The following is a 12,678-nucleotide window of genomic DNA, read 5'->3' on the forward strand; positions in this document are numbered from 1 at the left end:
TTTGGGACTCGATCCCAGGACCCTGAGATCACGACCTGAGCCGAAGGCAGCGGCTTAACCCACTGGGCCACCCAGGCACCCCAAATAAGAGACTTTTAATAAGAGTCCAGATGAGACACGGGCCTGAATTATCTCAATTCTACCCATCTTCATAACCTAATTCAAGACCTACTACTACTTCTAAAAGCTTTTCCAATCATAACCAATTCTAATGAGTTGCTTTTCTCAGAACTACTGGGCCCGTTAATCTTCTGTAACATTTGTTTTAGCACTCAATACATCCCCTGTCATTTCTACTTAATTTTGGGGTGAGTTGTTTCTCAGAACCATCAGCTGCTAGGCTAAGGGCCAAAACGTAGGCATCTAATTTTCCACGTTGTGTGATGCATTTTCAATACTTCCAATAAACAGAGGTACACAGTTCCCCAAATATCCTGTCACAATCTGGATACACCCTTGTGGCTAACTTTACTTTCTATGGCAGAAGGTATCACCAATCTCTTCCTTCAGACACCTTAAGGACACAAGCTAAAATGATAAAAAAAGTCAACCAAGAATCCAGGCCAATGTTTCGATACAGCAGTGATATCTCATCAGTGAGCAAGCACTGGTAGACTCTATAGGATACTATCAGGGGGAAAAAAAGGCCAAGATGGTGCCGCAATTTAGCATTTTCAGATTCCATTAAAAATCAAACAAACAAAAAATTTCTAGTTATCCCTGGTTTCCACTGCCAGAGATGATAACCTTTGCAACCTGAGCATCAAGAACTTTCATTTGAGGGAAAGACACATAGCTTTAACATTTAAAAATTAACCTCTAAACTAATCCTTCTAACAAATAACACATTTTCCAGGTAGAGAGCCACATATTACTAATCAAACTGCAACTCAGTTTTCCCATCTACCTTTAAGTAGGATGAAGAAAGAGACCTTTACGGAAAATGTTAAGAAATACACATTTTACTGCATCATGGATAACAAAGTACTTCACCTAAAGTACCATGTAAATTTTCTTAGAAGAATCCTTAAAAAACAGAAACACTCAAGCAACTGGTCAGCATTAAAAAGAAACTAGCAGCAACTAGTTGGAAGCAAAGGGACACTCTGTGGTTATTAGCCCTGATCTGGGAACTATGGAGTTGTCAGATTTTTTTATGTCTGACATTTAAAACATAAAGCTGACAAGTTACAACAGCATGAAAACCGACCCCCCCCCTTTTTTTTATTTGTTTAATGGCTACAAAGATAATCTAACAAAGTGCAAATAAAGTTTCTATCTCCAAACAATCGAGCAATCAAAGATGGAGTCAGGACAGCTCCTAGGGAAAAAATAAGTTAAGGCAGTTCTGTTCTGAAAGGCTGGATAAGAAATGGGGGAAACCTGTCAAAGAGCCTGGATGAAATCAGGGAGTTAAAAAGAAAGCACTCACTTCCTTTAGCACTGTGGGAAAATCCCAGTTGCTAATAGAAAGCTGAGGAAAGTTTAGTTTGGCTGATTTCATTTTGTTTTCCTTCCAACATCACCGCCGAGTTCGAACGACTGCTTTCCTCCCCTCACATTACTCAGTAAAAACGCCCCCACTGAATTGAGTTGTGTTCCGGAGCCCTGCTCCCCCGCAGCCCAGCCTGCAAACGTGCTCAGACGCCTCTGGGCGTGTTGTGGTCTCACCACTCTGCGGGCCGGCGTTCCAAACTCAATGGACAATGGGAGCTCACCCCCATCAACGCCAACTACAAAGCTCAGGAGGACCATTTCCCTTTTCCTGCCCAGATGCTGTTTTCCCTCCTTCGAAGTAGGGCCCCGTGCTCCACTAGAGCCCCGGTGTGGGCTGGGAACGCGTGTTGCCCTCCCCACCTGCAGAGCTGCTGATCCCCTAGCACCCCAAGTTAAGTTGTATCTCCGCGCACAGCCCAAAAAGGATCCCCTTCCCCAGGGGCTTGGTTGGGGGTACGGTTTTCACAGTCCAGGTAGGACGGAGAGGGGAGGTCTCTGGACGCTTGGTCATGGCCCTGCAAGCTAAGCCGTCCTCACTGTCCCCTCCCTAGCCTCCACTTGTCTCCCCTCCCCCTCCAGAGAGAAGAGCGGGGAGGTGCGGGCTGGCAGCACGGCCACCTCCTGCTCCAGTGGAGCCCACGGGGACACTCACCCTTTCACCACAAAGAAGGGGTCCTCCATGGACATGGCGTCCCGGAGCCCGGCTGCCTCACGCCCGCTCCGCGCACAGGGCGCCCGCGCCCTCCGAGCCTCCTCCGGCCCACCCCACCGGTCTGCCGCAGCCGCCGGGGCCTCGGCCCGAGGAACCCAGAGCAGCTGGCGCGCGCAGGCCGGGGCGCACGAGACCGCCGCCGGTCCAGCACTCGATCGCCCCGCAGACCGAACCCCCGACTCCGACGCCGGCCCCCGCGCCCGCCTCCTCCGCCGGCTCCTCCCGGCGCGTCTGGCCGGCTTGACCCCGCCCCCGAGCCCCGCGGCCGCGGCCAACCACAGACGCGGCCCGCTGCACCACTTCCGTACCCGCTCTCACGTGACCAAGGCCAGCCCCGCCCCCCGTCGGCGGGGCTTGGGCTCACGTCACTCAACCCTGGAGGCGGGGCTCGGAGGCGGGTGGGCGAGGGCTACAGTTAGTCCCTTGGCGACTCAGGTTTGCTCGTCCGGGAGGGCAATACCCCAGTACCTGATCTTTATGATCCTTTTACCTTTCCTGTACTTTTAACACTTTATTTTGATGACAAGATTTATAAGTTCATCTTGTCCATGCAATAAAGCACGCTCATATACATTATCTGACTATGATAATGTTGCACAACCCCTTTATGTAGTTCTTACTATGTGGCAGTATCGTAGCCAATGAGGTTTATCCGAGGCGCGATTATTGCTAATTGAAACTATGTGTCCCGCGATGCCCTCAAGGCTGAATGTACATTATCGCAATTTTCCTGGGGGTAAGGTATTATTTCCAATTTGTAAATGACAGAAGTTCAGAGGTTTCAAGACTGCCTGTGGTCCCACACCCTGGACCGGGCAGAGTCACAGATTCTATGCGCTCTCCGCTAAACTGGATGTATTTTCTATTGCCGTGCACCCTGCAAGTGAGGAGTAAGGTAATTTTTCTTATACAGCATACCGGGCTTCCCTGGAGAGAGCTCCTTTAAGAGACTAAGAAGGGACCAGTTATGGCAATTTCTTCCCCGCTGTAGTTCAAAAGCCCTTCCAGTAGCATTTTGGTCAAAACAATTAGCCAGCTCTCCTGCTATGTACGCTATAGGCTTTGTGAACTTTAACTGCTGATGATCACTGAGCACTTAACTGTGTGTCAGGCACTGTACCGTTATCTCAGTTGCTCTCATAATGAGATAATTACCATTATTATCCCCATTTTAAGAATGAGAAATCTGAGATTCTTGGAGGTTAAGTGACTTGCTCAAGGTCACCAGTCCTTTTGGAGATGGAAGAGTCCTCAGAGCCAGACAAAACCCATGTGAACCTGGATTCTGTTATTTGGTTTCTCATCTCAAAACATGAATAACAATGTTTAGCCTGTGGATTATCGTGAAGGTTAAATAATAATACATGTAAACCCCAAGGCCCCCAAACAATGGGGCAGCAATTGCAAAGGTGCAACTAAACCAACATGAGTTTGCTCTTTGGTGAGTCAGAAACTGAACCATGTTGAATCGTCACACAAAGAAAACTTTTATTTTCAGCAAATAAGGAGATCATAGGGAATGACTTCCAAAGTCTTGACTCCCCAAGAGAGGGTGGATGGGTTCCTTTTGTTTAGGATTAGGATGAATACTTAGATAAGGGAGTCTTGTTCCTATGCAGAGGCAGGCATAAGTTTGCCCAGTGCCTTAAGGAAACATGCCTATACATGCGTTGTACGTGATTTGAATGAGTGTAAGTCTCCTCCTTAGGCAGATACATTATGATGAAGTAAGGGTAGTGTAGGTCACTCCAAAGGTCACTCCATGGTCCATCTGCACAGTCATGAGTGTGGGTACAGGTAGTACCAGTGTGGGCTGGTGGGAGGCCTTATCAGGGCCTTCACCATCACCTGAGGGGTGGTTTGAGATTTCCTGTGCCTGAGTTGAGAGGTAAGCGGAAAGAAGAGCTTAAGGCAAGGTGTAAGACAAAGATTAGTGAGTACAAGCAGGTAGGCATGTAGACAGTCAATGAGGCTGGGGAGGAGAGAGGTGAAAATCTCCATTCTGGGATGCCTGGATGGCTCAGGGTCTGCCCATCAAGTTAAATGTCTACCTTCTTTCTGCTCAGGGCATGATCCCAGAGTCCTAGGATTGAATCCTGCATCTGGCTCCTTGCTCAGCGGGAAGCCTGCTTCTCCCTCTGCCTGCTGCTCCCTCTGCTTGTGCTCTCTCTTTTTCTCTCTGACAAATAAATAAATAAGATCTTAGGGAAGAAAAGAAGGTCTCCATGCTTCTGAGACCCAGGAGGAACAGCAAGGTCAGATGTGGGGAAAAGAACTTTGGAGAGAGAACCATTCAATTTGGCTATGGGCATATTGAGATAGGAAGGTGAAAAGGATCATTGTTCTTGCATTCAACAAACACATGTCATTGAGGGGCAGATGAGAATACTGATTAAGAGCCATACTCTTTTTTTTTTTTTTAAAGATTTTATTTATTTATTTGACAGAGAGAGATTACAAGTAGGCAGAGAGGCAGGCAGAGAGAGAGAGAGGAGGAAGCAGGCTCCCTGCGGAGCAGAGAGCCGGATGTGGGACTCGATCCCAGGCCCCTGAGATCATGACCTGAGCTGAAGGCAGCGGCTTAACCCACTGAGCCACCCAGGCGCCCCAAGAGCCATATTCTTAATACTGATTAAGAGCCACATTGCTCAAGTTCAAATTCCAGTTCTGCTGCTTCCCCACTATGGTGTCTTGGGCAAGCTATTAAATTTCTCCTTGTTCTCATCTGTGAAATGGACTGCATCCTAACACCTTCCTCACAGAGTATCACAAGAATTAAATGAATTAATGTGTGAAAGGTGCTTAACAATGCCCAGCATCTGCTGTGCTCTTACTGTGTGCTAGGCAGTGAGGACACAGACATGAATAGTCTTGGTCCTTGCCTTCAAGGAACTCTCAGATTGGTGGGACAGACAGGCCCCATGGAAAGGAAAGCTATAATTAAAATGAGGGAGAAACAAAGGAAGTTACTTCTCTTTTCTTTCTTTCTTTCTTTCTTTCTTTCTTTCTTTCTTTCTTTTCTTAACTTTAACATGCCTCAGGTCCTGGCATACACAATTACTCAAAAAAAAATCTCAGCAAAAAACCATCTCCCCCTATTTCCTTTGCCCCCCTCCAAAAAAAACAAACCCTTAAAAATTCTTATGGAATAAAAAAAAAATAAAAACAGTAGTTGCCTTGACGTGGGTGTATTGACTAGGAAAGGAAACTTTCTGAGGGGTGGATGTTGTATATCCTGATAGGAGTGTGGCTTATACAGTTAAATGCGTTTGTCAGACCTCATAAAACTGTAACATTTAGATTCTGTTCATTTCGCTGGAAGAGGCTGCCATGGCACCTCTGACTTTTCTGTGCGGTCCTGAGAGGACGTCCAGGAGAACCTCCAGTCCCTGAGCGAGTCTGCAAAGGTAGGAGAGTCGGTGATGGAAGGAGCCTGCTGGGCGCCAAGCACAGGTCACTAGGTCAGGGATGGGATGAGAATGAGGATCAGAAAGTATAGAATCACATCCTATCATTAAGGATTCCAGGGCAGACCGGAGCCATTGCTTTCCCCTAAAAGCTCTGGGGGCTCCATGACACCCCAGCAAAGGAATCCCTTCTACTCTAAAATGGGAACAAAAATACCCAACCTGCTCCCTCACTGGGTTGTTTTAAGGATCAACAGGTTGCTGTAAGTGCCCCAAATCCTTTTTAAAGAGTAATTTTAAAATGTTTTCCTTGTGGTAAAATATAAGTAACAATTTACCATCTTAACCATTTTTAAGCATTTAATTCGGTAGTGATAGATATACTCACAGTGTTGGCTTAACCAATGTCCAGAACTCTTTTCATCTTTCAAAAACAAAACTCTGTGCCAACTCAACGACTCTCTTCTACCCTCCCCCCATCCCCCGGCAACTACCGTTCTACTTTCTGCCTCTGTGAATTTGACTACTGTAGGAATCCCCTAACCAAAAACAGGCAGTATTTGTCTTCTTGTGATTGGCTTATTTCACTTAGCGTAAGGTCCCCAAGATTCATTCATGTTGTAGCATGTGTCAGAATTTCCTTTTTTTTTTTTTAATGCTGGATAATATTCAGTTGTGTGTACATACAATATTTTGTTTATCTATTCATTTATCCATGGTCACTTGGGTTCCTTCTCTCTTTTGGCCATCGTGAATCATGATGCATGAACATAGGTGCACAAATACTGGTTCAAGACCCTGCTTTCAATTCTTTGGGGTATATAACCAGAAATGAAATTCCTGGATTGTATGTTAATTCTATTTTAATCTTTTGAGAAACCACCAGAGTGTAGTACCCATACTAACAGGTGTAACGCAATATCTCGTTGCGGTTTTGGTTTAGAGTTCCCTGATGGTTAGTGATGTGGAGCATCTTTGTGTGTGCTTGTTGATCATTTGTGTATTTTCTTTGGCAAAATATCTATTCAAATTCTTTTTTTTTTTTAAGATTTTATTTTTAAGTAATCTCTACACCCAATGTGAGGCTTGGGATCTTGACCCAAGATCAAGAGTCACATGCTCTACCAACTGAGCCAGCAGGCTCCCTTCAAATTCTTTGCTTATTTCTTGAGTTGTTTTTCATTGCTGAGTTCACTCTCAATCCTTTTTGAAACAGTACAGAGTAAGGGAGAAAAGTGTTACGTACACGTTAGGTATTACATTCTTCATCATTTTCCCAATTTTTTAAAAACCCTGTGTTCTAGAACACTCCAGGAAACATTCACTTATGTTGGTTTCCATTGATCCAGCAATGGCTATGTTTCCCAGTCCCAGACACAGGAAATAGACACACAGTGGTTATTTTCTTTCCACTCCTTGGATGTTACCAGCATCTCCCACTCTTACTCTCTACATATTGGTATAAAATAAATAAGGAGGGGGCGCCTGGGTGGCTCAGTAGGTTAAGCCACTGCCTTCAGCTCAGGTCATGATCTCAGGGTCCTGGGATTGAGCCCTGTGTTGGGCTCTCTGCTTAGTGGGAAACCTGCTTCCTCCTCTCTCTGCCTGCCTCTCTGCCTACTTGTGGTCTCTGTCAAGTGAATAAAATCTTAAAAAAAAAAAAAAGTGATTAAGAATTTTTTTTAAAATACGAGCCAGGCCCAGTGTGGAGCCCAAAGCGGGGCTCAAACTCACAATCCTGAGATCAAGACCTGAGCTGAGATCAAGAGCCAGATGCTTAACTGACTGAGCCACTCAGGTGCCCCAGTGATTAAGAATTTATAGAATATACATTTGATGATTATTAGAGATGTTTTAAAGTGTATAATGACAAATATGGAAAACAGCAAGACACAACATTGAATACATGATACACATTTTTAAAGAGATTTTAATTATTTATGTAACAGAGAGAGAGAGATCACAAGTACACAGAGAGGCAGACAGAGAGAGGGAAGCAGGCTCTCTGCTGAGCAGAGAGCCGGATGCGGGGCTCCATCCCAGGACCCTGAGAACATGACCTGAGCCAAAGGCAGAGGCTTAACCCACTGAGCCACCCAGGTGCCCCTATGATATACATTTTTACATACACTATTCATTTTTATGTATACATTTAAACATATATACATTCTTTCATTTTATATACATATTTATACATATATACAAATGTTTTTATACATAGAAAATGTTTATATGTACAAAAAAGAAATGTATTTAAAATTTCATAATTTTTACTTGGATAATCAGAAATACAAAAAGTAATTAAAAAAATTAAAAAAAAAGAAAAGTGAGAAAGCCAATTGACCACATATTCAAAAACTACATCAAAAGTTAGCAGTCTTTTTTTTTTTTTTTTTAAAGATTTTATTTATTGGGGCGCCTGGGTGGCTCAGTGGGTTTAGCCTCTGCCTTCAGCTCAGGTCGTGATCTCAGGGTCCTGGGATCGAGTCCCGCATCGGGCTTTCTGCTCAGCAGGGAGCCTGCTTCCTCCTCTCTCTCTGCCTGCCTCTCTGCCTACTTGTAATCTCTCTCTGTCAAATAAATAAATAAAATCTTTTAAAAAAATAAAAATAAAAAGATTTTATTTATTTATTTGACAGAGAGATAGCACAAGAGCAGAGGGAGAGGGCAAAGTAGGCTCTCCGCTGAGCAGGGAGCCCCACGTGGAACTCGATCCCCAGGACTGTTTCTAGAATAAGGCAAGTTAAGCATGTATGAATGAATGGATATTGATACTATTAAAAGTTAAAATGTGTTATTGGAATTCAGTGACCTCCTTGACAAAATAGTGAATTTGAATCATTGTAGGAGGACAGGTTGACCTTTACCATATTCTACAAATTTGTCAGGGTACAGGGAATCTCTCCTGGAAAACAAGAGAATCCTAAACATAGTAACAATGATTGCTAACATTGACTTACTATGTAGCAGACATTGTGCTAATCCATGCACATCTTCAGAAGTGGCTCCAGAATTTCTACATAGGGCAGGTTTTAGAACTTGTTTGTATGCCAGGGCAAGGAGGCTTGAATTAAGGTTACAAGATAGACCCACTGCCTTTCCTTAAACTGCAGGTTTATTTGGGAAGACTCAAGAGGGCCGATGTTGATTGTGTGTGATACTAGTGCTCTAATGTCCCAACAAGTAACTGGTCACCTCTTGGTTCCATCACCGGGGATCTCACTGAATCCTCACAACAACTCTGCAAGGAGGATACTGTCATTACCCTCCTTTTCCGCATGAGAAATATGAGGCTCTGAGAGGTTGATAATTTGCCCCCGGTCTCATAGGTAGGAAATGGCAGAGCCCCATTGGAATACAAGTTTGTCTGACTCCTAAACCCATGTTCTTTGCTATAGTATTCTACTGCCCATTTGCACAAGGGCTAGTCTTCCCCCAAAATTAGCAAATGGATTTTATCTAAGCACCTAATGGTTCAGATTAGGTAATGGTACCTAATGGTTCAGATCAGACTTCACACAAACACCCCCATGCACTCACCATGGGCACACGTGCTTGAGCACATGCACACCTACTGAGTTTTTAAAAATAGCCAAGAGGAAACTATTTATTGACTGTGATAAATTACATTGTATGAAAAACAGCATTATTTAACAAACAGACTCTCCTGCTAATTTGATAATTTGTCTTTTGGTTTTTGAGGGTGACCTGTCCTATTGGGTCAGATTCTTCAGATGGGCTTTTTGATACATATATATTAAAAGCCAGGACACACACACACGCACACACACACACAAAGCCAAGGTAAAATTAAAGGGATCCATAGTGAACAAGATAAGTACAGAACACTGAAAAGTACATCCTGAGATTTAAGGATAGACGATTGCTCAGAGGGAGGTGTTCTTCCCCAGGAGAATTCACAGAACTCTTACCTACCCCAGGGATTCCCAGCTTAGGGGGTGTGGCAGGCTTCACTTGTCCTTTATGATCTTGATTATCATCAAATGTATTTATTTAAGAATTTAGGGACCGTTAAAGCAATTCTCCTTTTTATTTTTATTTTTTTAAATTAAATATAATTTTTTTTCAGTGTTCCCAAATTGATTGTCGCGATTCTCCTTTTTGAAATCCACTGTTAAAAGAAGAACAAAGGGAAGAACAGAGGAGAAAAAGAAGAAGGAAAGGAAGAAAGAAACATAAAGATCTGAGAAGAGAAAGTGTTAGGAGGGGCTGGAAGGTTCCCAAATATTGATTTCATTACTTGGCTTCTTTTTTCTTTGGGGAAATGAAAGACAAATAGTTTCCCACTGCTGCTGTAACAAATGATCATAAACTTAGTGACCTAGAGCGACACAAGGTATTCTTTTACAGTTCTGGAGGTCAGAAGTTTGAAAGTGGGTCTCCTGAGCTAAAATCAAGGTGCTGGGAGGTTGCATTCCTTCTTGGGGTTTTAGGGTAGAATCTTTTTCTTCTCTTTATCATTCTAGAGGCTGCCTGCATTCCTTGGCTTTGGTCCCCTTTCAACAATGGCCTCCCTTGCTTCCATTGTCACATCTTCTCTGAATCTGACCCCTTTGCCTTCCTTTTAAAAGGACTCTTGTGATCACATTGGGCCCACCAGATAATCCAGGATAATCTTCTATCTAAAGATTCTTAATTTAATCATATCTGTTAAATCCCATGTAAGATAACATTTTCACAGGTTCTGGAGATTAGGATGTGGATATCTTTAGGTTGATGAGGGTAAGGACATTATCCCGCCTACCACAGAAGGAAGCCAATATTCACAGTTCTGCTGCCTACAAGGGTCATCATAAACAGAACCACATCTGATACTTCAATAACCTTGTGCAACATATGCCAGGATTTGCTTTTAATGCTGAAGAGACTGAGCCTTGGTGCAATGTGGGATTCTGCCCAAGATCAAGCAGCTGGGACACAGACCCAAATACCTGAACCCCAGTAGAAGCCAGCCTTCCTCATGGCCCTGCCTCCACTCTACTCTCCCATTCACCTCTACTTCCTCTTCCTATCTGGGCCCATCCCCCAGCTTCCCGGACGAGGTTAAGCTGCTGTTTCCCAACTTGATATGCTCTCCTGACCACCAACTGACCGACCGCGGTATAGTCACAGCTTGATCATAGGGATTTCTAATCAAGCAAGTCAAGTGACTGCCTCTCGGGATCTTCTTTTAGGACTTTTTCTTGCCCTCCTTTATTCAACAAGCATTTTTTGAGCTTATTGTGCTGGGTGCTAAAGCAGCAAGGAATGATAGACCTAAGCTAAAAATAACCAGACAGTCAGTGATACATACTGTCTCAGACAAAAGGGGTCTAAGATTGCAGGAAGCCAGAGGAGGGAGTTTCAAGTCCTGGGAGCTTTGTGTGAATCTTTTACCTTGACCCTGGGTGCAAACTAAGCTCCAGTGAAGAACCAAAGGCTTCTTTTCTTTTGAGCTCCTTAAGGGACCAGGTATTGTTGGTCTTTCTGCGCCTTTGCACATCGCTCTGCTCCAAAAATAATTAAAAGTTGGGAATAGGGTCAAGACAGGCACACTAAAAGGATGAAGCAGTGTGTGAGACCAATAAAGGGTTAAAAGTCACCTTGGAAGGCCGTGGGCACTGCCATTTTGTCTCCCTACTCTACCTAGCAACTGATGACACTCAGTATTTCTCCCTGTTTTTATTAGGAGAGGGCCCTGGGTGTTGCTAGGTTGTTGAGTTGCTGCAGTGCAAGATTTGGTGGAGCCACTGGAGACTTTTGATGTCATCAGCCTTCTGAGGGGTAGAAGCCATTCTGGAAATACCCTCCTGGCAAATTCCTCACTTTCCTGAGTTTCAGGGGTGCTGAAGAGTGGGGGAGATCCATTGCTCAGGCTTATTTCTGGTTTTTGTTTGTTTGTTTTCTCTTTACCATAAGCCCTACTTGTCACAAAAGATCCCAGAAAGATAAAAATGATGGTTCTGGACTTGTTTACTGGGTGTAAAGAGATATCAACTGAATAGGAGGATTCTTTTTTCCATTGTTTAGGGGATCCATGTCACTGGGAAAGCACATGCCTTTTGTTGTCTGAAATACATGAGAAGGCCCACGGGCGGGAAGTACCAGGCTTCCCTGTCTTAAGCAACTGCTCACCCAGCAAGGGGCTGGTCCTCCAGAGTGGTTTGGCAGGCAATGTCTAGAAATCAGTCTGGGCTCATGTACTTGACAGTCAAAAGCTCTTTCACATCATCTGTATATTAATTCCACAAATGTTGGTTGATGAGCTACTATATGCAAAACACTTTGGGAGATACGACAGTGAATAAGACAGACATAGTTCCTGCTTCTACATAAATTTAATCCAGAAAAATCCCACCATTCAGGTCAGAAAGGGGAAAGACTAGGGGTGAGGATAAGAGATAAATGATGGAAAGAAGAAGGGAGGAAGGAGGAAACGGGTGATATTTCTAGAAGCTCAAAGCTTATATATCACATAATACCTACTCTACACATAGTCTTTCATGTGATAGTCTTACAACCCTTTGTGGTAGGCTAAGAATATATCCCCATTTCAAGATAAGGAAACCCAGGCGTAGAGTAGGGAGGCTGACTCAACTCACGTAATGAACAAAGTCTAAAGTAGACACGGGTCCTCAAGCCCGTAGTCCCAGGCTTTGCCACAATGTCACAGCACTTTTGGATGTGGATATTTGACATGCTGATCGTTGGTAGAAAATGAAATAAAACCAGTCAGCCATAAAGACAGGAAAGTTCGCTTTCCCTGACTATTTTCCTTCTGACTCCTTAGACTCAACCTTTCTCTGTTCTATCTTACGCCCTGAGAAGCTGACGGCTACAGACTGCATCACCTCTTTGCTCTTGTAGGCTGATATCTGTTTGGGTACACCCAGTGGGAGGCCCTGAGAGGAAAGAGATCAGAGAGCAGGGAGGAAAGAGAGGTTGGAGTATTTCCTTCTTCCTCCTTGCCCTCATTCTGTAATGCCTCTGGTGGTAGCTGTGTGCCTCTGCTATGCAGTTTTCCCTAAACAGTCCCTTCCCCATGGTTCTAGCTCCCAGTGA

The 12,678-nt window shown here is 44.1% G+C and overlaps 2 protein-coding genes and 1 non-coding gene across 3 annotated transcripts in view; 2 read left to right on the forward strand and 1 right to left on the reverse strand.

Annotated features, from left to right (window-relative positions):
* STX6 (syntaxin 6) overlaps positions 1 to 2,376 on the reverse strand; it is a 46,932-nt gene extending 44,556 nt beyond the window's left edge. The window contains exon 1 of the mRNA XM_044267232.1: positions 2,150 to 2,376. Coding sequence (XP_044123167.1) covers positions 2,150 to 2,184 — 35 coding nt within the window. The 5' untranslated portion in view covers positions 2,185 to 2,376. The remainder of the gene's footprint in view (positions 1 to 2,149) is intronic.
* Positions 2,183 to 12,678, forward strand: part of LOC122917973 (major histocompatibility complex class I-related gene protein) — a 35,836-nt gene continuing 25,340 nt past the window's right edge. The window contains 1 exon segment of the mRNA XM_044266131.1: positions 2,183 to 2,527. Within this exon segment, the coding sequence (XP_044122066.1) occupies positions 2,183 to 2,527 (345 nt within the window).
* Positions 2,822 to 2,961, forward strand: LOC122918900. Its single transcript, XR_006386692.1, has one exon. It is a non-coding gene; the product is annotated as a U4 spliceosomal RNA (small nuclear RNA).

The sequence above is a fragment of the Neovison vison genome, chromosome 10 (assembly GCF_020171115.1).
Source record: "Neovison vison isolate M4711 chromosome 10, ASM_NN_V1, whole genome shotgun sequence".
In the NCBI taxonomy this organism is placed as follows: domain Eukaryota; kingdom Metazoa; phylum Chordata; class Mammalia; order Carnivora; family Mustelidae; genus Neogale; species Neogale vison.